The sequence below is a fragment of the Chelonia mydas genome, chromosome 10 (assembly GCF_015237465.2).
Source record: "Chelonia mydas isolate rCheMyd1 chromosome 10, rCheMyd1.pri.v2, whole genome shotgun sequence".
Taxonomy (NCBI): domain Eukaryota; kingdom Metazoa; phylum Chordata; order Testudines; family Cheloniidae; genus Chelonia; species Chelonia mydas.
The window spans coordinates 59816937-59840410 of record NC_051250.2 but is presented as its reverse complement, the minus strand read 5'-3'; the positions used below and the strand labels follow the sequence as shown (position 1 = coordinate 59840410).

The 23474-nt window shown below is 40.5% G+C and overlaps 1 protein-coding gene across 2 annotated transcripts in view; it reads left to right on the top strand.

Moving 5' to 3' along the window:
* The window catches only part of UNC13C (unc-13 homolog C), a 448489-nt gene that overhangs the window by 300658 nt on the left and 124357 nt on the right, over positions 1 to 23474 (top strand). For both annotated transcript variants that reach the window (XM_043523375.1, XM_043523376.1), the window contains one exon: positions 16579 to 16664. In XM_043523375.1, coding sequence (XP_043379310.1) covers positions 16579 to 16664 — 86 coding nt within the window. The remainder of the gene's footprint in view (positions 1 to 16578; positions 16665 to 23474) is intronic.

Sequence of the window (23474 nt, the reverse complement as noted above, 5' to 3'; positions counted from 1 at the left end):
AGCTGCTACCACCCTTACTCGTACCAAGTAGTACCTTACTCTGTGAATAGTTAATTGAAATGAATAGCACTACTAGTGCAGTGAGGTATACTCAGTGTGAGTAAGGGTCGCCAAATCTGGCCCAAAGATAACAACTATAATATCCTCATCCCATCCCTTCTAGGTCCTTTAAAAAAAGATGAGCGTTGTAGTATGTGCTGAGAATGAAGAAACCCAGGCTTTTTTGGACCAATGAGAGAAGAGAATTCCAGAGTCAGGGACCATTCCCCTCCCCCGCCACCATAGCGAACTCCCTGTCACCAGCCAATTCTCTTTTGTATTAGGGGAATACTAACTTGAATCCAGCATTGATTACAGGTGGAGCTGTATAACCTGGAGAAGGAGAGTTGTTTTCTCTGATAGACTCATAGACATTAAGGTCGGAAGGGACCATTATGATCATCTAGTCTGACCTCCTGCACAAGGCAGGCCACAGAATCTCACCCACCCACTCCTGCAATAAACCTCTCACCTATGTCTGAGCTATTGAAGTCCTCCAATCATGGTTTAAAGACTTCAAGGTGCAGAGAATCCTCCAGCAAGTGACCCGTGCCCCATGCTGCAGAGGAAGGTGAAAAACCCCCAGGGCCTCTTCTACTCTGCCCTGGAGGAAAATTCCTTCCCATCCCCAAATATGGCAATCAGCTGAACCCTGAGCATGTGGGCAAGATTCACCAGCCAGATACCCAGGAAAGAATTCTCTGTAGTAACTCAGATCCCACCCCATCTAACATCCCATCACAGGCCATTGGGCCTATATACAATGAATAGTTAAAGATCGATTAATTGCCAAAATTATGTTACCCCATGATAGTCCAGGCCTAAATCATTTAGATCTTTCTAGGTCAAAACCAATACTTCAAATTTTATTTGGAAACTAATCAATAGTCCTGGTGTAACATACTCTCTGCATGAGGTTTCTACTTTTTGATGATGTAGGAAAGATGGTTTTTGTTAAAAAATATTTTTTGTTTGCTGTGATACAGCTGGATATCTATAACTGGAAACCTTTGCGGGGCTGGGGAGGAGCCTCATGCACAATCCATCATACACATTCTAGAAATAATAGACACTCAATAGCAATGCAAGAGATGTTACTTCTTTAAGATTCTGAGGTGCTCCCAAATATTGACAAAAGTGAACACAAATGAATTACAAAGAGCCAAATCAAAGTCTGTCTTTCAAGGGAAAATATGTAATAATAGTAATACCTAGCTTTTATTTGGTGCTGGTCATCAGTAGGTCTCAAAGCACTTTATAAATGAGGTAAGTATCATTGTCCCCATTTTACAGATGGGAAAACAGAGATGTGAAGTGATTTGCACAAAAACTGGGCCCTGAATTACCAATGTGCAACTATGATTTCCATTTTGTTTCTTAAACAGATCAGATTATGTATCTAAATCCAGGGTTACCCTACAGGAAATATGACATTATAATGGGGATCACTGTTATAGTTTAATAATACCTTCCTTTTATATTTATTTCTAGTAAAATATTTTGGTTAAATATGCAACAGTTGTCATTGCTTCTGAAAACAGGAGAGATGAAAGAACAGTGTCAGATTTTCTGACACTTTCATTCTTCATCTTAATATGCCCTAAAAATAAAGGAATGCAGTCATCTTGTGACGTTACTCCTGAATCTGGTCTCACTTTGTGACTATACATTCAATGATTAGGTAGGTCTGACAACTTTAAATTCATTGGTGTATCTCTGAAGCTTGATGCTTCTGCTTTTTCTGGTATTGCATGACACTAGTTAAGAGTTCTGCCTCACTGAAGAATGAGTAAGCAATGAAGTTCTCACTCTTCGTCCTTTTAATTTTAAACTATGTCATTTTATGTTTTGAGTCCAGTGAAAAATGTCAAGAGATCATCTGACTGACCATGCGAGGAAACATATGATTATGTGAAATGATACCCTCTGACTCAGTAGATACCCTCCCAAAGTGTACTCTGTATTATATCAGTGCGCACTGGTGACAGAAACAAGTCTTTACTGCTTTTTGCACATTATCCATCTAGTGCCAACACAGTCAGCTGTCTCTCAGGCCATGAGTAAGTTCCATAGGTTTAATTTAAATAATTTTAAACAAATTTAATCAAACCAATGTATTATTTGAGTTTGAGTGCCTGACATTATTTCAGTTTGAGAGCCTAGTTGCCATTTAGCTTAAACCAGTTCCTATTTGACTTAAATTAAACTGAAATAAATCTGGGTTAAAGCATATTAAAAGTGTCCACACAAGCTTTTGAACTGGTTAAACTAAAGCAGTTTAAAATCACACCAGTAGTTAATCTGATGTAATTTTCTTGCATAGACAAGGCCTCAATAGATGAGAGAGAGAATGTCTGATAGGTAGAACCTCATAGGTAAGAATATGTCATCAACAGGAGAATCTTTACAATTGTTGATTATAAATGGCAAAAAAACTTTGTTAATGCAGAATTAAGGTTGACAGATGATACTTAGTGGCCTTTGAGAACATCAAGGTCAGCAAAGATCAACTGAACACCAGGAAATACAGAGTTAACTCCCTTCTTCTCAGTGTCCGACCTCTCCTCTCCCATTCCACATCCCCCCCACCTCCTTCGATCACTTGACACCCTCAGCCCTTCTCCTACCACCCATACCCATTTATCCTGCTCCCCATAACTGCCCTTTCCCTTGCTGCAGCCCTCTTCCCCTATTGCCACCTACTCTTCCACCGCAATCACTTCCCCTCCCAGTGAGCATTTGTATAAGTAATATTTATTTTCTTTTCAAAAAATAGTTTCCTTGCCTTCTGATTATTCTGCTGTATTCAGATTCTATTTCACCAAAATACATAAACAAACAAAACTTTGACAGAGGCAGATTGTAGCAAGAGGTCTCCTTTTTTACTGTTATTTAAGATTTCTGCCTAGAGTTGGGATTTAATTCACAGTGCCTCATTGTTGCTCAGGTTCAATGGCTGTAAGATTTCCCCTTGAGCCATTCAGGCCCTGTGAGTCATAGCTAGTTTCCAACCCCCTTAGAGTGACACTCTCTGTACATGCGCAGTGTAATCTGTTTGGCATGCACAAGTCCATTGGGCCGGATGCGCTGCATCCGAGAGTGCTAAAAGAGTTGGCGGATGTGATTGCAGAGCCATTGGCCATTATCTTTGAAAACTCATGGTGATCGGGGGAAGTCCTGGACGACTGGAAAAAGGCTAATGCAGTGCCCATCTTTAAAAAAGGGAAGGAGGAGGATCCGGGGAACTACAGGTCAGTCAGCCTCACCTCAGTCCCTGGAAAAATCATGGAGCAGGTCCTCAAGGAATCAATTCTGAAGCACTTAGAGGAGAGGAAAGTGATCAGGAACAGTCAGCATGGATTCACCAAGGGCAAGTCATGCCTGACTAATCTAATTGCTTTCTGTGACAAGATAACTGGCTTTGTGGATGAGGGGAAAGCAGTGGACGTATTGTTCCTTGACTTTAGCAAAGTTTTGACACTGTCTCCCACGGTATTCTTGCCAGCAAGTTAAAGAAGTATGGGCTGGATGAATGGACTATAAGGTGGATAGAAAGTTGGCTAGATTGTCGGGCTCAACGGGTCGTGATCAATGGTTCCATGTCTAGTTGGCAGCCGGTATCAAGTGGAGTGCCCCAAGGGTCGGTCCTCGGGCCGGTTTTGTCAATATCTTCATAAATGATCTGGAGGATGGTGTGGATTGCACCCTCAGCAAGTTTGCAGATGCCACTAAACTGGGAGGAGAGGTAGATACGCTGGAGGGTAGGGATAGGATACAGAGGGCCCTAGACAAATTAGAGGATTGGGCCAAAAGAAATCTGATGAGGTTCAACAAGGACAAGTGCAGAGTCCTGCACTTAGGACAGAAGAATCCCATGCACTGCTACAGACTAGGGACCAAATGGCTCGGCAGCAGTTCTGCAGAAAAGGACCTAGGGGTTACAGTGGACGAGAAGCTGGATATGAGTCAACAGTGTGCCCTTGTTGCCAAGAAGGCCAATGGCATTTTGGGATGTATATGTAGGGGCATTGCCAGCAGATCAAGGGATGTGATCGTTCCCCTCTATTCGACATTGGTGAGGCCTCATCTGGAGTGCTGTGTCCAGTTTTGGGCCCCACACTACAAGAAGGATGTGGAAAAATTGGAAAGCGTCCAGCGGAGGGCAACAAAAGTGATTAGGGGACTGGAACACATGACTTATCAGGAGAGGCTGGGATTGTTTAGTCTGCGGAAGAGAAGAATGAGGGGGGATTTGATAGCTGCTTTCAACTACCTGAAAGGGGGTTCCAAAGAGGATGGATCTAGACTGTTCTCAGTGGTAGCTGATGACAGAACAAGGACTAATGGTCTCAAGTTGCAGTGGGGGAGGTTTAGGTTGGATATTAGGAAAAACTTTTTCACTAGGAGGATGGTGAAACATTGGAATGCGTTACCGAGGGAGGTGGTGGAATCTCCTTCCTTAGATATTTTTTAAGGTCAGGCTTGACAAAGCCCTGGCTGGGATGATTTAGTTGGAGATTGGTCCTGCTTTGAGCAGTGGGTTGGACTCCTGAGGTCCCTTCCAACCCTGATGTTCTATGATTCAAATGGGAGAACTGAAGTCTTTGGCTAATTAGCCAAAGAGCTAATAATGTTGTAATGGGATTTCCCCCAAAAGGCTAGTGGGCAAGGTGCACTCTGTTGGGATGACTCTTGGGTGTCTGAGACACTGGTGTGATGATCTCAGCCCTGGTTTGATCTCTGTCTGTGTGCAGAAAAACATTGCCAAAACACGTCAACTTTAAGAAAAGCTGTTTTGGGGGTGGCTGTATCTAGGGAACACCTTGGGCAAAAGGCCCCATATTTGGATCATACCCCCGCATGAGTCATATCAAATTTCAAGACAATGTAGCACTCCTGTAGATACCGATTTTAAGACCCCATTTCGATTTGCCAGTCAGGCACAAATGTGCAAATGAGGTGTCTTTTTGATAAAGCGTGATAATTCTATTTTCATGTCTCTGAAGTACTGTTAAGTTAGATATTTACTCTTGATATGTTTTTATTTTATTCTTTTGGCATTTTTCTTTTTTGTTACGTAATCAGTTCTTTAAACACTTCATGCTGATTATTGCTCCCACTGTTGGAGTACCAGAGCAACAAGCAGCATCTAGCAGGCCTCGACATCTGTGCACATTTCAACTGATTTAATTTTCTTGTACCTATGGGCAATTCCAGTTGTCTGTACATGGCCTTCAGCTCATTGCCAGAATTGATTGTTGAATCCTATTTTCCCCCCTTTGGGCCATTAGTCTATCTTATACCATAGGTCACTCTCATTAAAGGCAGCTATATCAGTAGGATGCATAATCCTGAATGCTATTTGGTGTAGACTTTTGTATGTCTAACACAAAGTACTTTATTTTTGGATGCTGAATCAAACAGACAAAATGATTATCAGCATCTTAGCTTTTGCACCATTTCATATAATATAGTGTATATATCGCAGCAATTAAAAGTGCCTAATCCTGTTCCCACTAAAGCAGGACTGGTCTCTAAATAGGCCCCCACACTATAGCTACCACTCTGTTTCACAGCATTACCAGAGAGAATGGATTTGTTTGTTTATTGGAGATGATCCAAGGTGGCAGGTGGAGGACAGATCCATATTACAAAGACTGCCAGCTTATTTGAAAAATTGAAGGACAGCTTTGCTCGAAGCTATTGAATGAACCAGAATTATGATATCAGATTGGTGAACATGGCACATTAACAGGATTTGCAATATGAGTCTTGCTTATGGCTTAAGCTGATTTTGCTGAGAGATTTCAACTTTGTCTTTCTATATTGGAACCTGGGGTAGCATTTGCTACCACATTAAGTGTAGCAGGTGCTTTCAGTTTCCTGGTTTCCTTGATTCATTTGCTTCACAAAGTTTTACTCTGTCCAGTTTTTTTTCCTTTAGTCTTTTTCACCTCTTCATTAGACTGGGTTTTCTTTTTGAGTAATTATTTATTATCCTTCTTGATGCTTCATTTTTGCTTCTTCTTCAACCTTTGATCTTTACGGGAGGAAAGATGATAAATTACAGTTCACCCAGAGAGAAAAGAAGGGGAAACGGAAGAAGTTGCATAGAAAGGAAAACAAAATGGAGCTTTAAGCAGAGCAGTTACTAAGGCTACATCTAAACTTAAAATGCTACAGCAGCACAGCTGTAGCACTTCAGTGTAGACACGCACTTCAGTGTAGACACTCACTACAGCAACAGGAGGGGATCTCCCATTGTTGTAGTTAATCCATCTCCCTGAGAGGCAGTAGCTAGGCTGACAGAATTCTTCCATCAACCTAGCAGTGTGTGCACGGGGGGCTAGGATGACACAGCTCTCTTTCTCTCAGGGGTGTGAAAAATTGATGTAAGTTTCCATTATAGATCTTCCATTATAGATACAAGTTTCCATTTTTTCAACCAGTATATGAAGCAGGGATTGGCAACCTTTGGCATGCGGCCCGTCAGGGAAATCTGCTGGCGGGCCAGGATGGTTTGTTTACCTGCAGCGTCTGCAGTTTGCTGTTCCAGGCCAATGGGGGCTGCGGGAAGCAGTGGCCAACACATCCCTCAGCCCGCACCGCTTCCCGCAGACCCCATTGGCCTGGGACGGTGAACCGTGGTCAGTGGAAGCTGCGATTGGCTGAACCTGCAGACACGTCAGGTAAACAACCTGTCCCGGCCCACCAGCAGCTTTCCCTGACGGGCCGCGTGCCAAAGGTTGGCGATCCCTGATATAAAGTATCCCAGAAAGGGAAGGATGCCAAAAGGAAACATCTAGTCTAAATCCCCAAACCAAGCACTTTAGGGTTTCTTCTTTGGAAGCATGTACACTCTGTACCTGAGAATTGAAAGGTAACGTTATTTTTTTACTACAATTCACTAACAAATAAAAATTGATTCTCTGTAGCAAATAAATAATAAAGTTAACTTTAGCAGTTACTGCTAAAAAAGATAGCCTGGCAGAAATATCTGTGATGATTGAAGATGGTGATTGTTTCCCATTGGATAGGAGATTCATATGTGGAGAGGGCTGTCGGCTCTGACTATACACACCATCCTGCCACCTGCCCATAGAGACTCCACCCATCTCAGGATTCTTTAATTTTTCCATGGATCCCTTTCCATGCTGTGGAACCCACCTTAGATAGGATCCCCTGGATCAGGAGCAAGCAGCAAATTCCCTGGGAGCATGGCATGCTGCCAGAGAGTCTGGGAGTCCAAGGGGCCTAGGATCTGGTGCAAAACACAGGGCTGAACAGGGATAGCCCTGGTATCCAGCAGATCCAAATCATTCCTTCCAATGGAGTTTTTCTCCTGGCCCCTTATTTGAACAAAGTGTAGAAAAAAACAACAAACAAAAACAGTTCTACAGTGGTATAAAGTGATTCAGACTCATGTGCCTTTGTGACGGAGAATTCATTGAGATATGGATGGAATATTAGTATGGCCATTTCCTTTTTCTAATTTATTTATATAAGGCAACAACTGCATAAAATCAAACAATAAAAGGGGGCTGGGGTATGTCATTTTATATGCACATTATATCAATCTGTTAAAAAAGGACATCATTTCAGGTTTCCTTATTATAAAGTATTTTGTGTCTTGGAAAGCGTTAGGAACAGCACAGTACTAGTATACTGTAAGATAATGGTCACATGGATGTCTTCTTCTTAGCATGAGTGTCTCCATCAGAAATACACCCCACATGCATTTGTACCAGTGTAACAAAGGATGAAGGTTTTTCCTCTTTCTATCAAGGGACAATGATAATTCCAGCAGTGACTAGTTCACATTTAGATTTGTACATGAAACTTCAGACTGTCTACAGTAGTATGTTTGTTGGTGAAACTTTTGTCTGTCAGGGGTCTGAAAAAACACCCCCCTGACTGGCATAAGTTTTGCCAACAAAAGTGCTGGTGTGCACAGCACTATGTCAGCAGGAGTCGGTCTTCTGCCAACAGAGCTACCGCCACTCACTAGGGGTGGTTTCATTATGCCAGCAGGAGAGCTCTCTCCTGCCAGCATAGAGCGGCTACACAGGAGACCTTACAGCGGTGCAGCAGTAACGGTACATCTGTGCTGCTGTAGGGTCCCTAGTGTAGACATAGCCTTAGCCAGACTGGGCTGAAAGGTTTGCAGGTTTTTCAGTGAGCCTTTGGGAAAGTTTCTTCAATCCAGCCTAGGTGAACCAGATTTAGTAATTTAGTACCTAAGCTAGGCAAAAGTGTAACTGAAAGAATTTCACTTTCAGTTGTTGGGATCATTAAAACCAAAATTCAAATCAAAATGGAACAAAAAAGCCCCACAAAAATAGATTTTAACGAATATCTCTGCAAATCATAACCATCCATTACTAGTACTGCTGAGCCTATGAACATGAGAGACTGGGACTCCCAACAAATATCCAGTTATCTAGTGGCAGAGTTCTCCCTTTTTTTCCAATGAAGTTGCAAGTATATTTTATTCCAGAATTGATGGATTACCAGAGCCCCTACATACTCCTAAGGAAATGAATATGCAAAAATAAATAAAATAAAATCGAAATTTCCAAAAAGAAAAATTCAATTTGTCAACACTGGTTTAGAGAAGTTAAATTGTTTCATTTTGAAAATGTCAAATTTCATTATGATATTGTTAAAACATTGTTTGAATAAGATAGAAACCTTTTGACAATAGTAAAATATAGAATATTAATTCAATATAAAATATATGAATACATTATGTTAAAATTAATAGTATAATGTAAATCAAAATGAAATGATAGACAAAATGAAAGGTTTTGACATTACCACAATGAAACCTGTCCACTTAATCAAAAAGTCAAACAAGGAAGTCTAAATGAATCATTTAGACTTTGCCCTTCAAAATTTTGCCAGAATTAACATGGTCCTACTGAAATGTTTAATTTTCAGTGAAGCTACATTTTCCAACAGAAAACTGTTCCATCAAAACAAAAAGTTTGACTTGCTCCATTAGGCTCCCCACTGGTCAAACAGGTCAAAATAGTTTAGTATGTTAATATCTTCAGTTGTTTTCTGTTGCATGAATGCAGTGTATGTGATAGCTTTGGCAGGATGTTTATACTGATGGTTTTGTGTTTATATTTGGGTTTTGTCTGACCATTTAAGAATACTTCAGCACACCTTCCACAAGAAAGCTTGCTGTGAAATATACAGTATATGAACAAGTAAGCTACCACAGCTATTACTGCACACAACACGAGTGAATGAATGAAAAGAACCAGAATCCCTGAGGCCAGCGAAATTTGTTCACTGTTTGCTCAGCAGAGGGGTAATATCAAACAACCATAGAAACATGTATTGAACGGTTTACCGTCTACAGCTTATGTTTCATGTTAAATTGCCTTAGTACTACGAAGAACATGAATCCAAACGTCAAATAGGTACCCAGAGGTATTTTTTTTTTATTAACGAAGTTCAGCACTAAAGAATAATGTAATTTGTCCTGTTTCTTAACATATTAGGGCTTGACTGAACTCAGTAAGAGTTTTTTCCATTGCCTCCATTGGAAGCAGGGTTGGGCCTGTGGCCTAAATTTTTAAAATCACTTGTTGATATTGGACAACTTCATTTTAGGGAATCCAGACTCGGTTTTGTGAATGGAAGTTAGCGGAAGCTGTGGATGCTCAGGCCCTTTGAAAATCGTGCCTGTTCAGGCTCCTAAAAGTGGAGATATTCAGATCCAATGACTGCATTTGAAAAATTTTCCCCCACAGACATTGCCTCAGTTTACTATTGACATTCATGTACTTCCCATTGTCCTGACTGAGAGTCCTTGCCTGCAGTTTATGGTCTCATGGTTGTTCATTTAAAGTACGTCATAAATGACTGGGGTACTGAAACTTCCCCCGTTATCATTAGTCAAATATTTATACTGACCATAATGACATTAATTATTACCTATTTAATGGTCTGTTGCCATGCTAATCCTTGTTTTGATTGATTCAATAATTTCAACCATATAATTTGTACAGGCTCAACATTCAGAAATACGTTCTCAATTTAGATACAGTTTTATCTAGGGAAAAAAGTTCCTTGCGTCTAATATTAGTTCTCTGAGTCTCAAAAATTTATTTTTTCACTCCCTATCTTAAGGGGTCTCACTTAAATGAAAAACTTTTAAAGGCTTGTCAAGCAATTTATTCCAACAGTGCTTGACACACGTTCCTAAAAATTGGCTGAAATTGCCAACTTGTTTTTTGAAATTCTGAAGAATGACTATTCTCTATAAAAGATTTTTCCTAATGCTGCTTTTTAAGGATCAGTATTTCGCCACATTCCATGAACTTTTAGATACTCTACCTCAAATCCCATAGATGTCAGTAGGAATTTAAATTTTAATTTAAATCTTAGCAGCTTCACTCACATTATATCTTACATGAAAGCCACGATGCAGTGTGAATGGAATACCGCGGCTCAAAACCTCATTGATTTCAATGGGATTATCTGTACTTACATTTACATCATAAATTTTTTTTTACTATTATGGTTCCATTGAAGCCAATTAGTGCATATTATAGTACCAATGTTCTTAACTCTGCAAAACTACAGCAAGATGGAAGAGCATGTTTATGCAGAATAAAAATATGGAGCTAGATTCAATGCTGCAGATTCAGGGGGTGTAAATTATACTACCCTGCCCAAGGAGATTTTTATTCCTGAGGGAGAAGAGTCCATCCCACATGAGAAACCCTGCTTTAAATGCCATCTATAAGTGCACCTGACCAGTGGAAAATACCCAGGAGATTCACTGAATCAGTCAATACATCTCCCAAACTGTCTGGCCCTTCTCCCTTCTGCACAAAAACCCTGCCCACTTTTGGGATTTTATCAGGCAGCTCCAAACCCAGGATGTTTGAACTGCTGCTTTCTTTGTTCACCCCCAAGACAGCTTTCCACCTTGGGGCCCACAGCAAATTTCCTCCACAGATTGGCAGGAATATCTTCATAGTCTGCCCCTGAATACCGGGCAGACTATGAAGATATTGCATGGTAAAAAATACTAGCTCATATTATAATCATATGCTCAGAGCCTTAACATATAGGTGAGCATATCAACAGGGAGAATAAATACCACACACCATCCTTGCAAATGGATTTCAAACCTTTGCAACGTAAATAGGAAAAATTAATACTTACATTCACATTGTGTTAAACTGCAGGAAGATTGTGCCATTATAACAACTCTCTTGGGTTTTTCCCCCTTCTCTTTATAAGACTTCATTGCCATTAACAAATTAGCTTTACCAACCTTTATCACACTTTTAGCATCAGGGATATGACCATTATTTTCCATAGTACATGGAAGAACATCCTATGATATCTCAGGTACACTGTGTGGTACATATTGCTAATGCTGAATATTTTATGGCAACTATAATGATACTGCACACAGAAAGTAAACATAAAAGCTGTTGTATAATAACTTTAAAGCTCTGCCTTAAATCCAGGAAAGCAAAAGAACATGTAAGGTTGTCCCTTTTTCTTTAACTCACTTTTCAGTATTTACTGAAGTTATGGCAGCATATATGATAGGACTGTAATCCCCACAACATCAGGATACTGGATCGTTGGCTTTAAATCACAGTGTTTTTGCTTTTCGTGAGTTTGTTAGGCAATAGTAATCACTTAAACATTTGGTGGTTTAATTAAATTTTACCCAGTTTTCATGTTCAGTAAACATAATCCAGGCATTCTGAGGTTTTCTTCATCCTTTCCTCTACTTTAAACCTGTCACATCCTTGACTGATCTGTCACCCTCCCTCTCTGCTCAACCCTTTTAGACCTTTACTCACTTGTACTGTATTATCTTTTCCTTACCCCATCTCATCCAAATCTTGTTCCCCTATGAATACAACCAGATGTGTGGCTGAGCCTTTGAATCTTGATGGAGTAACTTCCCATTATCCTCATGACTGCTTCCTGTTGAGCCCCACTTTCCATCCCATTCCTCATAATTAGGGCCCTACCAAATTAATGGCCATGAAAAACATGTCATTGACTATGACATTTAGTCTTTTGTGTGCTCTTACCCTATGCTATACAGGATTTCCCAGACGAGTGTTTCTCAAATCAGGAGTCCGCAAGGTTATTTTAGGGGGGTTGTGGGATTTCCAACCTTACTTCTGCACTGCCTTCAGAGCTGGGTGGTCGGAGAGTGGCGGCTGTTGGCCAGGCACCCAGCTCTGAAAGGCAGCACCCCGCTAGCAACAGCGCAGAAGTAAGGGTGGCAATACCATACCATACCACCCTTACGTCTGCGCTACTGCCTTCAGAGCTGGGCAGCTGGAGAGTGGTGGCTGCGGACGGAGGGCAGCACCCTGCCAGCAGCAGCACAGAAGTAAGGGGGAAAATACCACACTGTACATCCTTACTTCTGTGCTTCTGCTGGTGACGGCTCTACCTTCAGAGCTGGGCTCCTAGCCAGCAGCTGCCGCTTTCCAGCTACCCAGCTCTGAAGGCAGCACTGCCACCATCAGCAGCACAGAAGTAAGGGCAGCAGAACCGTAACTCCCCTACAATAACTTTGTGCCCCCCCATCTTTTTTGGTCAGGACCCCTACAATTACAACACCATGAAATTTCCAGATTTATATAGCTGAAATCATGACATATAGCATTTTAAAATCCTGTGACTGAGAAATTGACCAAAATGGACCATGAATTTGGTAGGACCCTTCTCATAAACCCTGCAAGCCTCCATGCCTATTTTTGCTGAAATTCCACTGTGTCCAATAGCAAGTCTGGCATTTCTCTTGTCTTTAAATCTTATATACTGGGTCAGGAACACCCCAGCAAGAATGGCATGGGAGGATCCAAAGAGGTCTGATATGTGAAGAGAACAGCCTGGCCAGCTGAGACTGTTTGACCTGCTGAGAGCCCATGCTGAATTCTGAGAGCTGGTGTTGCCGGCACAGAGTGCCCAAGGCAAGCAACAGTAGGGGTTCGTTGCCCGGTGTGCGTCACCCAATAATCACAACGGGGTGGAGAAGCAGAGAATTTATTTGCAGCTGCAAACAGGCCCAGGGAGACACAGCTGTCTCAAATCCTGCAGCCCCAACTGCAGATTACATCATACAATTTATACCTTTTTTCCCAACTTAGCTACAGAAGCATATACAACCAATTACCTATTGCCCTGTACAATAATACAGCCAAAGCGGCCAATTAGATGTTTCCTCATTAGCATTATGTAAGCCCTGCCTTATTTGGTTGTATCCGTTCCTGTGTTGCAGAAAGCTAGTGCAAAACATTCCTTTCTTATCTATACGCTTACTCTGGCCGGAGCTGTCTGAAGGCTGTCTCTGAGAGCAGGCTGTCTGCTCTAAACTGTTTTTGCAGCTTTCTGTCTCTGTTTTTATACTAGCTTCCTCATAGTCTGGCAGGATTACAGAAAGTTCACGGAATGGAGAGGCTTTGGTTTGTTTGGGCCTAGCGCGGGGGGGGCTTCCTCGGCACTCGTGGCCTTCCATCCTCCCGAGTTACCTAGCATGATGCCCAGTGTACCAACGTGGGGAGGAAGATTCCTTCTGATCTAAATCTTTCCAGAAATTTAGATTTATGCTAGGTTTCAGCCTTTCATAGTTATTTAGTGATTGGCCCATCCCTCTCCAAACTATTAAGACTATTATTCAGTATTTATGATTGATTTTCTGTAACCCTGCACTTTCGGGTTGTGTCACAGGAGTCTGCTCACCCCAAGTGTTCCACCTTCTGGTCACTCTGGGGATTAGCTGATTCCAGGTCAGACACGTTCTTTCCACCTCTCACCAGCCACATGCTTCACCTTCTCTTTCTGGTTCTCAATGAGACAAGAGTTCTGTGTTTATGCCTTAGCCCTCCGGCCAGGTCACATGTCCTCCCCTTCTGGCTTATCAAAGGATCTTCTTATGAATGGAGTCAGGCAGTCTTCACATACATTTCCTGTCTAGTGCCATTTCCCCAATGGCCAGTAGGGGAACGCAGGCCTATCCTATACTCCGGGTTCCAGCTCAGGGACCCTCTAATCAGCAGCTAAGGTCTGGTCTATGCTGAACCTTATTGGCTTTTCCCCTTATACTTTCCTAATCTTCTGACTCCCACATTCTCTGGGTTTGCCAGCCTCAAAAGTCCATCCTCCCAGGGAGTAACTTTAGGCTACTTGCTTTTGTAGCCCCAAACACACCTCTGTTCTTACAGTGAATAACTACAGACTATCTCCCTGCAGCCTATCTCTGCTGCCAACTTCCTGTCTTTATAGCCCAGTTGTTCTTCCTCAGCTGGGCTCCCTCATTATTCAGTCAGACGATTATTTAAACCACCTGATTCCTCTCAGCTGTGGCCTGCCTGGTTAATTGGCCTCCTTCTTAGTCTACGCTAAACGCTTCAGGGCAAGTGTGGGGTGAACACACATTAAAACAGTAGCTAACTGCAGTTATATTTATCCAACCTACTTATCTGAATGTAGACTTGGAAGGATTAGCTTTTTATCAGTAAATGTGAGTAAACATCAATTTCACTGTACACACTCACACCAATGAAAAAATATTGCTATTGATAACCAAAATTTACAGAAAAGTGAAGTAAGAAAAATGCTAATTGAGAACTTTGGCATCTGATTCTGATAATTTGTGTTTTAATGGTTATAAAGCTTTAACTTTTTGAATCTCAGTGTCCACTGTCATTAAATAATTATTCTCAGCTCTGCATTGTCTAATCTCCATAACTTCCGACAGCTGTGAAAATTTAAATAAATAACGAAATTGAAAAAATGCTTAAAAACAAATATCACTGATATCCATTGAAATTGTTTTGAAAAAAATGAATTCTGACAAGTCTATCTAAATGTAAACAATGAAAAATCTATAGCCAAGTTTTTAACTTCCTTTGCAATAATTGGTGGAAAAGAGAGTAGAAAAATGATTGAGTTTTGCATCCCATTTCAGAAAATGTAAATTACACAGAACTTGTCTACCAATGGCATTCTTACAATGACTATCCATTCCTCCATAAACTGAGTATTTGAAAAATATAGTCAAATCATATGCAACATACAATACCTCCATTTAAATGGGTTAGTTTTCACCCATAGTAATTTATATGTGCATAAGCACATTTAGCAGCAGAAGATAATTTTTACTTATTACTCAAACATGGTCCTATGTAATGAATCTTGTTAATACATTGTTTCTGGTAATGGGTTTTGCAGTATAAGATATTTATAATTGGTGTGAATCATTGTACATTAATAAACAGGATAAAGAACGTAGAGACTGCACAGCAAGTTGGTAGAATATACAAGGTTATTTTCTTGTGGCAACATAATTTATTGAATGACAGAATAATGCAAAGCCATAAATCAGCTCCTCAGTGCTATTACAAATGAGTGAAAACAATTTGTTTACATAGGCCAGTCACCACTGTATGTCTTGCGCGCACTCTCTCTCTCTCTCTCTCTCTCTCTCTCTCTCTGAGTACAGTGAGGTTGTGTAATGAATGTTCAGGATAGTGAATGGTAGCAGTAAATGTTGAGAAATTCCCCTTGTTTACCTATGGCCATCACTCGTGTAATGTGGTTCCTAACAAAGGTGATAGAATTTGGCCTATAATTGTTTTTATGGTGAAAAGTTGGCATGTTCCTCTGAATCTCATATGTACCTACACACTCCATTACATTCAGCATTAACAGAAAGTCCTATTTATCAAGTCAAGTTTATGTTCTGGACTTCCAAATCTCTAATTCTGGGGCCATGGATTGCCCTGGCTCCATTCCCTGAACTCCTTGTGATATTGATATGAGTTCCACATTCAGAACAAGAGCAGCATATCTACGCACACATGCACACCCCTTTTTTTAACCTGGTACAAAACATACAGTGGCTGTCATTAAAAAGTCAGATTTTGCCAACAGCTGCTGCACAATGGTAACTGAGGTAGCACAGTTTTTCCTTTCTTTTTCCTTACTTACTTTGCACTTAAATGTATGCAAATATTGACTTCGTAATGGCAACCACTGTATAAACAGACTATTTTCAAAGAGCATATTAAACATGAGATGAGTAGTAAAAGCTTTAACTAACAGTACAGTCTTTTCACTTATCTTACTGCACTGTACTTCTTTCTTCTATGTCTTCAGATTGCCAGTAGTGCTGCAAGGAGTTAGCAACACTAGTGCGATCCAGGGCCCAATCCCCTCCCTGGTATAACTCACTGGAAATCAGGGGATGGACCTCACTTCACCAAGGCTGGACCTCACTTCATTTTTATAAATGTGTACTGTATATAATTGGTACAGAAAATACTTCAGTATTGAATTAGGTCCCTAACATTATTACAGTTATTCTACAGCAGCACGTATCTGAAGGCTAATCTTCTTACATGGTTAATATAATTGTACAAAACGGAAAATACAGTGCAGTGCATGCTTTCAGTGTGATTTTATGCAAAAATATCTGTACAGCTGTTAAGTTAATTTCTAGCAGGAGGTGAACTGATGTAATGTGATTGATTTCAGGTTCCCTCAAGAGCTGAACATGGGAAAAGTCAGTGCTGAAATCATGTGGACTCTGTTTGCCCAGGATATGAAGTATGCTCTGGAAGGTAATTAGTGCAAACTATTCATTAGACTAGAGAGCTCACCCAGATTAGTTTCCAACACAAATCACACCTGGCATCAAATGTCTGGGGGTGTTAAGGGTTTTCACTTTCATAATATTTTTCCTGGTTTAGTGAAATGGAGACTCAGACACATGGTTGTAAAAGAGGAGGGTGGTAGCACCAGGTGTAGAAGGCAGCCAGAAAATAAGCATGGAATTGTGAATGGAAGAATGAGACAAAATAAATATTAAGGGTGAAAGGGCATATGACATGAAAGATGGAATGGCAGGAAAAGACCTTTGACAAGTCACTTCCAGGGAAATACTACTACTTATCTAAATTTGAAGTCTTAAATCACTAATGTCTAACATCCTTGGTGAAAGGAATTGTAAACATTCAAAGACTTGTTATAAATATTACTTTAAAATGTTAACATACCCATAAAAATTTAACCCAAAAGATTTTTAAAGCATAAAGTTATGAAGAAAATGAGTTAAAATAACCAATACCTATTTTCTATTATTTAAAGATTTCATTATATCCATCTTCAATGTAAAACCAAACAAACTCAGCAATAAAATCAAATATAGTCATTCTTTAGGAAGTGAAAAGTTTAGGCAAAGAAAAAGTAAATACAACATAAATATTTTTTCTATAACAAAGATAATGCATTAAAATCCTATAAAACAATATTTATAACAAGAACTAAGTAAAAAAGAAAAGGCAGAGAATTCAAAAATACATACAGTCTGCTCAGGAGAAGAAAATCAATCAATATTCCTAAACTATGCACAAAAGTCCCTGTAGCCTGGATATATATTTATTATGCTAATTAGGATGCTAGAAGAGACCTAGAAGTAAGTAGTAGTTTTCAGAGTTTCTAGTGTATTTGTTTCATACTGTCAGAAACTTGTTGTTATCTCACAAGCTGAACTCTACAAATTTCAGCCCTCATTTAAGCATGTTAGAGATTGAAATGGTAACTCCATTCAACCAACGGGAGAAAGGAAAGAAGAATTTGTCTCTACATAAGAAACAAAGAGTTTGTTTCCAAAGTAACTTTGTAGGTAAATACATACTAGATGTACGGTACTAAAAGGCTGACTGTCAAAACTACATTTGATTGGGAAAAATTGTTTTTTATACTGTTCAATAATACCTGGTGAAACAAACTGTTTGACTCCATTTGTTGTGCAGCCTTGATGAACTGGTAATTAAGTACTGGAACAAATTACCTAAGGAAGTTGTGGAATCTCCTTCACTGGAGGTTTGTAAGAAGAGATTAGACAAACACCTGTCAGGGATGGTCTAGACCAGGGGTTCTCAAACTTTAGCAGCCGGGGGACCCCCATTTTGATTTAAAAAAATTTTTGGACCCCCAAGCCGGCTTCTAATTTTCCCTGGAGGTGCTCCATCCCCAGTAAGCCCCAGGACCCGCCCCCACTCCACCCATTCCCCCAAGGGCCCACCCCTGCCCCACCTCTTACCACCCTTGCTCCATCCTTGCCCCTCCTCTTCCCCACCTCTTTCTTCCCCCTCCCCGAGCCCGCCCCTTCCCCACTCCTCCCCCTCCCTCCCAATGACTCCTGCATGTCGTGGAACAGCTGTTCAGCAGCATGCAGGAGGCCCTCAGAGAGAGGGGGAGGAGTTGATCAGTGGGGCCAGCGGCCCCGGACATGCCTTGCGGACCCCTTGGAGTACTCTCGCGGACCCCCATTTGAGAACCGCTAATCTAGACACTATTTAGTCCTGCCTCCATGCAGAGGATAGGACTAGATGACCTACTGAGGTCCCTTCCAGTCCTATGATTCTGTGATTCTATGAACTTTCTCCCCAAAAGGAAAAAGAAAAGAAATGACAGCCTGTCACAGGAAGCAATTATAAATCAATCAGTACTGTCTACCCTTGTTAAACCTGAGTGCAGTGAGAAGGAATCCCATGTTCAGTGCAGCTCTCCTTATGCACATCCAGTTCCCCTTTTTTAAGTAGTTGTTTAGGATAATGTTGTGTGGATTTGTTCAGCAGTAAACATAGCTAACCATAATAAACCATATCCTGAAGTATTTTTGCAGGCAAAACTCTCATTTGTTTCAATCAGGCCCCGTAGTAGCTACAGAGCTGTTCCAGTAAGTAGTGAAAATAAGTATAAGGCAGTTATTTAGAAACATAGTAGGCCTATTGGGTAAAAAAAACAATATTTGAGGATGCAACTGCATGATATTTATTCCAGAGGATCCAGTGTAATAATCTGTAGGATAGAGCTCCTTTGATGATACACTCCAGATATTCATGGTAATAATGTGATTTAAAAAGAGAGACAGACAAGGAGGTCAGAAAAGGCTGAGAGATCCAGAGAAAGCTATTAACTAGGTTTTTGAGGGAAAAGTTATTTTATTGTTTTGTGTTCCCTCTTATATCATTTTGGATAGAGAAAACATTTGTCTGTTATAGGCACGTGTTTGTGGGCATTATCAGTCAGAAAAGATTTGAATGTGGAGAGGAAATGCTGCCTGTTGCCCTAGGAACAGATACAGCAGGATACAGATCAGTCTTGATCTGTATAGAGGCTGAGTGAAGGAAGGTAAAAAGACAGGAGTCTGAGAGAAGGCAATGAAAGCAGTTGTGAAGATGTCACTAGTAGTGGATTGAAGGAGATGAGTGAGGACATAAGAAATGAAGCCTAAGATGCAGACAGGGAGAAGTTGTGCAGGATACTGGAGGAGAGGACAAGAAGTTCAGGCCTGGTGTGATAAGCTGTTGTAAGAGCAATCAGAGAAAATCTAGAGGCAACGGTTGTGAAGGCCAGTGGAGGGCTGGGAATCATACTGGAGAAGGAGGGAGTAATGAGTGATATCAAAGACTTCAGAGCAATTAAGGAACATGAGGACAAAGCAGAAGATGTGAGATTTGGTCAGATGAGGTTCTTTGAGGTTCCTCTGTGAAAACAGTTTCTGTGTGGTGGAGAGTGCATAAGCAGAGGTAGGATTCATGGAATGGAAAGACAATAATGGAATATTATTAACATGGTACAGATATTAGACAAAAGTGAGTCCCAGCTTTAGCACACGGATTAACGTGTCTTTTCAAAAGCCATTTCCTCTTGTAACCTTTAACATGTAGATAATGATAGTACTCTCTGTATATTCACCCCCAAGCACACCATTCCAAATTAATTGACTAAATAGTAGTGTTTTGGCCCTATGAACTACAAAAGCTATTCAACAACTTGCAACAGCATACTCTATTTTCTAATTAGACCTTACAAATCACTCTGAGGACGGCTTCAGGTTAGGCCAGGCCAGCTGTTTGTATCCTGGTTGTAAAGCACAGAAACATGGAATTCAAGCAACAATTTATTACAAGGTCTTCTGAATTGTCAAAGGAATTCATAAGGCACTGAAAGAGAACTAATGTTTTAAGCTGAGATCAAAGAAAACATTGTTGCACTTTACTGAGAATACTAAAGAGAAAGCGTCATATCTGTGGCCATGTAGAACATGTTCAAAAAAGCACTGGTTTATCGTAGCCAGCATGCCATATTTCTGTACTGTGATATTTGTTGTTTGTGCTCAGCAATCCAATGAGGTATTAAAGGATTAGTATTTGCCATTGAAGACTGATAACTGGAGCAAAACGTGGCAGATTCAGGAAGAAAATAGAATGAAATCTGTTTTATTCCAGTTACATGCATCTTAAGAAATCCTTACACATACAAATTTGAAGCAAACATTTTGGAACATTTAAAATACTGTGTATGTTAGCTTTCTATCTAAAAGAAAATCACTGTCTATTGTGAGATTTTATATATATAAATATAGATATAGTGAAAATAGCTGTCTATTGTGATGCCATTTTGAGCTGTAATCTTGTCAGCTTCACAATTTACAGGGTTGGGCTGGATTGGGACTTGGAAGAGAGACCGTCAAGGTGCTGCAAGAAGTGGTATTGGTGGTTCCTTAGGTGGCACAAGTCAATCCTGATCCAATACCCCCCAGAGATTTTACGGTGCCCTTTGTTGCTGGAGATACTGTCTTTCAGAGGAGAGTGATAGTCAGGGTTCTGGGTACTTATGCTAATTGAAGATCCCCTGGCAGAGACCAGGACATTTAAACCATTCATGAAGGGAATAAAGTTCACTCTTTCTTAATAGGCAAACCCTGCAGGATGTAGGCCTATCCTTGATATTTTCCAGCTCTTAATCTCATGGCTTTTTTCCCTTGGATATGTTACAAGATGGGGATTTGATCTTGCTCTTATTGAAACCAATAGGATTTTTGCCTTGAGTCCAATGGGATTATGAGTAGGTCCTTAGGTATAGTCACATTTGATCCCTCCATTTTCAATGGAGTTCATCATTAAAACGCATTGCACTCTGGTGTGCCAGCCCTGCCTTCCAAATTAATGTAGGCTACCATCTGTTCATATTTAGAGCCCAGAGCAGCTATTGCAACCTTTGTGTGATCCAATTTACTATTAATCTCCATAAGCAACAACACAACTGTATCTTTCTGCCCTAAAGTTGGGGTTTTAGTTGTGGGTTTTTTGTTTTTTGTTGGGTGGGAGGGGGTTGGCATCTAAGATGGAGATGATAATAATCCCACATAATTTGCAAGTGAATCTCTGGCATTGATAAAAATCAAATTGGCCTGACACATTTCTCTTTTCTAGTCATTTCCTTTTTATATGTGTCCAGACACACACTGCCATCAAAATAATAATAATTTTAAAAAAGGATTGGGTGGGGGGGGAGTAGGAGGCGGTGGCATGACATACTGGAAAAAGTGACATCAGCTTTCCAGTAAAACACATACACAATGCACTAAGTCAGCATGCTTCACAAACAGGACTGCTTTACAATCTAGCATTTAAATAATCAGTGTACCCTGTTTTTTTTCCTTTTAAATTAATAACAATATTTAGCTCCTGTATGATATGAAAAGTGCTGTGCAAGCATTAACAAATTAATTCCACGCCAGTTCTAATTCTCTTTGTGGTGTAGGGATCCTTGAAATTTTTTCATTTATAGAACTGGTTGAATTTTTCTTTCTAAACATTTAATTAATTGGATTTGGCCTTTTTTCCCCTTCTTCACACTTTCACAGTGGTAGCAGATGACAGAACAAGGAGTAATGGTCTCAAGTTGCAGTGGGGGAGATTTAGGTTGGATATTAGGAAAAACTTTTTCACTAGGAGGGTGATGAAACACTGGAATGTGTTACCTAGGGAGGTGGTGGAATCTTCTTCCTTAGAAGTTTTTAAGGTCAGGCTTGACAAAGCCCTGGCTGGGATGATTTAATTGGGGATTGGTCCTGCTTTGAGCAGGGGGTTTGACTAGATGACTTCCTGAGGTCCCTTCCAACCCTGATATTCTATGATTCTATGATTTTTATCTGTGGACCCACTTGTGTTTTTCAGCACTGTATTGATTATTCATCATTGTTTGACATGTAGTTTTTACAAATATATTGGAGCCTATGGGGTTTTGGCAATTTTTTTGTATCTAGTATTGCTTTCAAAGTATTGTGTATTCATAGTGAAATCCTGTGCCGCTGGTGTCAATGGGAGTTTTGGCGTTGATCTCAGTGGGGCCAGAATTTCACCCTTACTCTGTGTGATTTGTTACCTAACACACATGGTATGGTTTCTGCTCCCTGACTGGATGAGGGACTGCCTGAAGACTAGAGCGGTCGAAACATGGTGAGAGAGTTGAACTTAGCAAACATTTTCAATGCATATATCTCCTGTTTATCCAGCTCTGCTCCTCAAGCACATTTTCCAAACATTCTTTTACCTTTACTTTTAAATAAAATAGCTCCATTCTGGTATCCAAAATGATTTAGTCTGTTAGAGAAATTGCAAATTACTATTATGATTATTATTTAATATTTCTGGAACACCCAGAAGCCCCAATCAGTATTGGGGCAGTAATGTGCTAAGCGCCTTATAAATATAGAAGTAGACACAGTATCTGCCCAGAAGAGCTTACAGTCCAAAATGATGAGCTGTATGAAAAGTTCGGTAGAGGAAGAGAATCAGATATCCACAATTTGCGAATACTTATGTAGATTTGCTGTTTGCCTTGTTCGGTATTAATCTAGCATATAAGGAAGAGTCATCTTTCTCATACTGCTTCTCAGAATAATTTTTGTCAACTTCATGGCACAATTGGATTTAAAGAAGGGATTTGAAGGACAGGGCAGTTCAAGGAGGACATTCCAAATGTGAGGGGCAGCATGGGAGAAAGCACAAAGACTAGAGCTGTGCACAGAAAGGTTTTGTAGAGGATTTCAAAATTTGGTTTCATTCTGGTTTGGAACAAAAGCCAGAAAAAAAAATAGTAGAAATTCTCTGTAGACGGGAATGCAGCCCCAATTCCAAGGCAGTCCACATGGAGGGCTGCCCCACGTCAGCAATCTGGAAGCCCTGGGGTTCAGAATCTGTGACTGTCCAACTGCAAGCTGCTGAGGAGCCAGTCATACTCACTGGCAGGAAACCAGCAGGTTTCAAAGCCTGTCTGGGTTGTGTCGGACTTTTGCTGAAATCAAAGCATCTCCATGAAACATTTTTCTTTCAACAAATCATCAAATACTGACGAAAAATGGTTGAGCTGAATTTTTCCGACCATCTCTGACAAACACCTTTAGTAGAGGAGTCATGAGGGTAGCAGAGAGGGCAGGGAGGGGTGTGATAAGAGACAAGAATAGATAAGAAGGGGGGATAGATTTCTGAAAGGTCTTGAAAATTGGGTCATTACACTTGAATTTGGTATGGTGAAAGAGGGGATTTAGAGAGGGGTTATGGTACAGTCGTCAT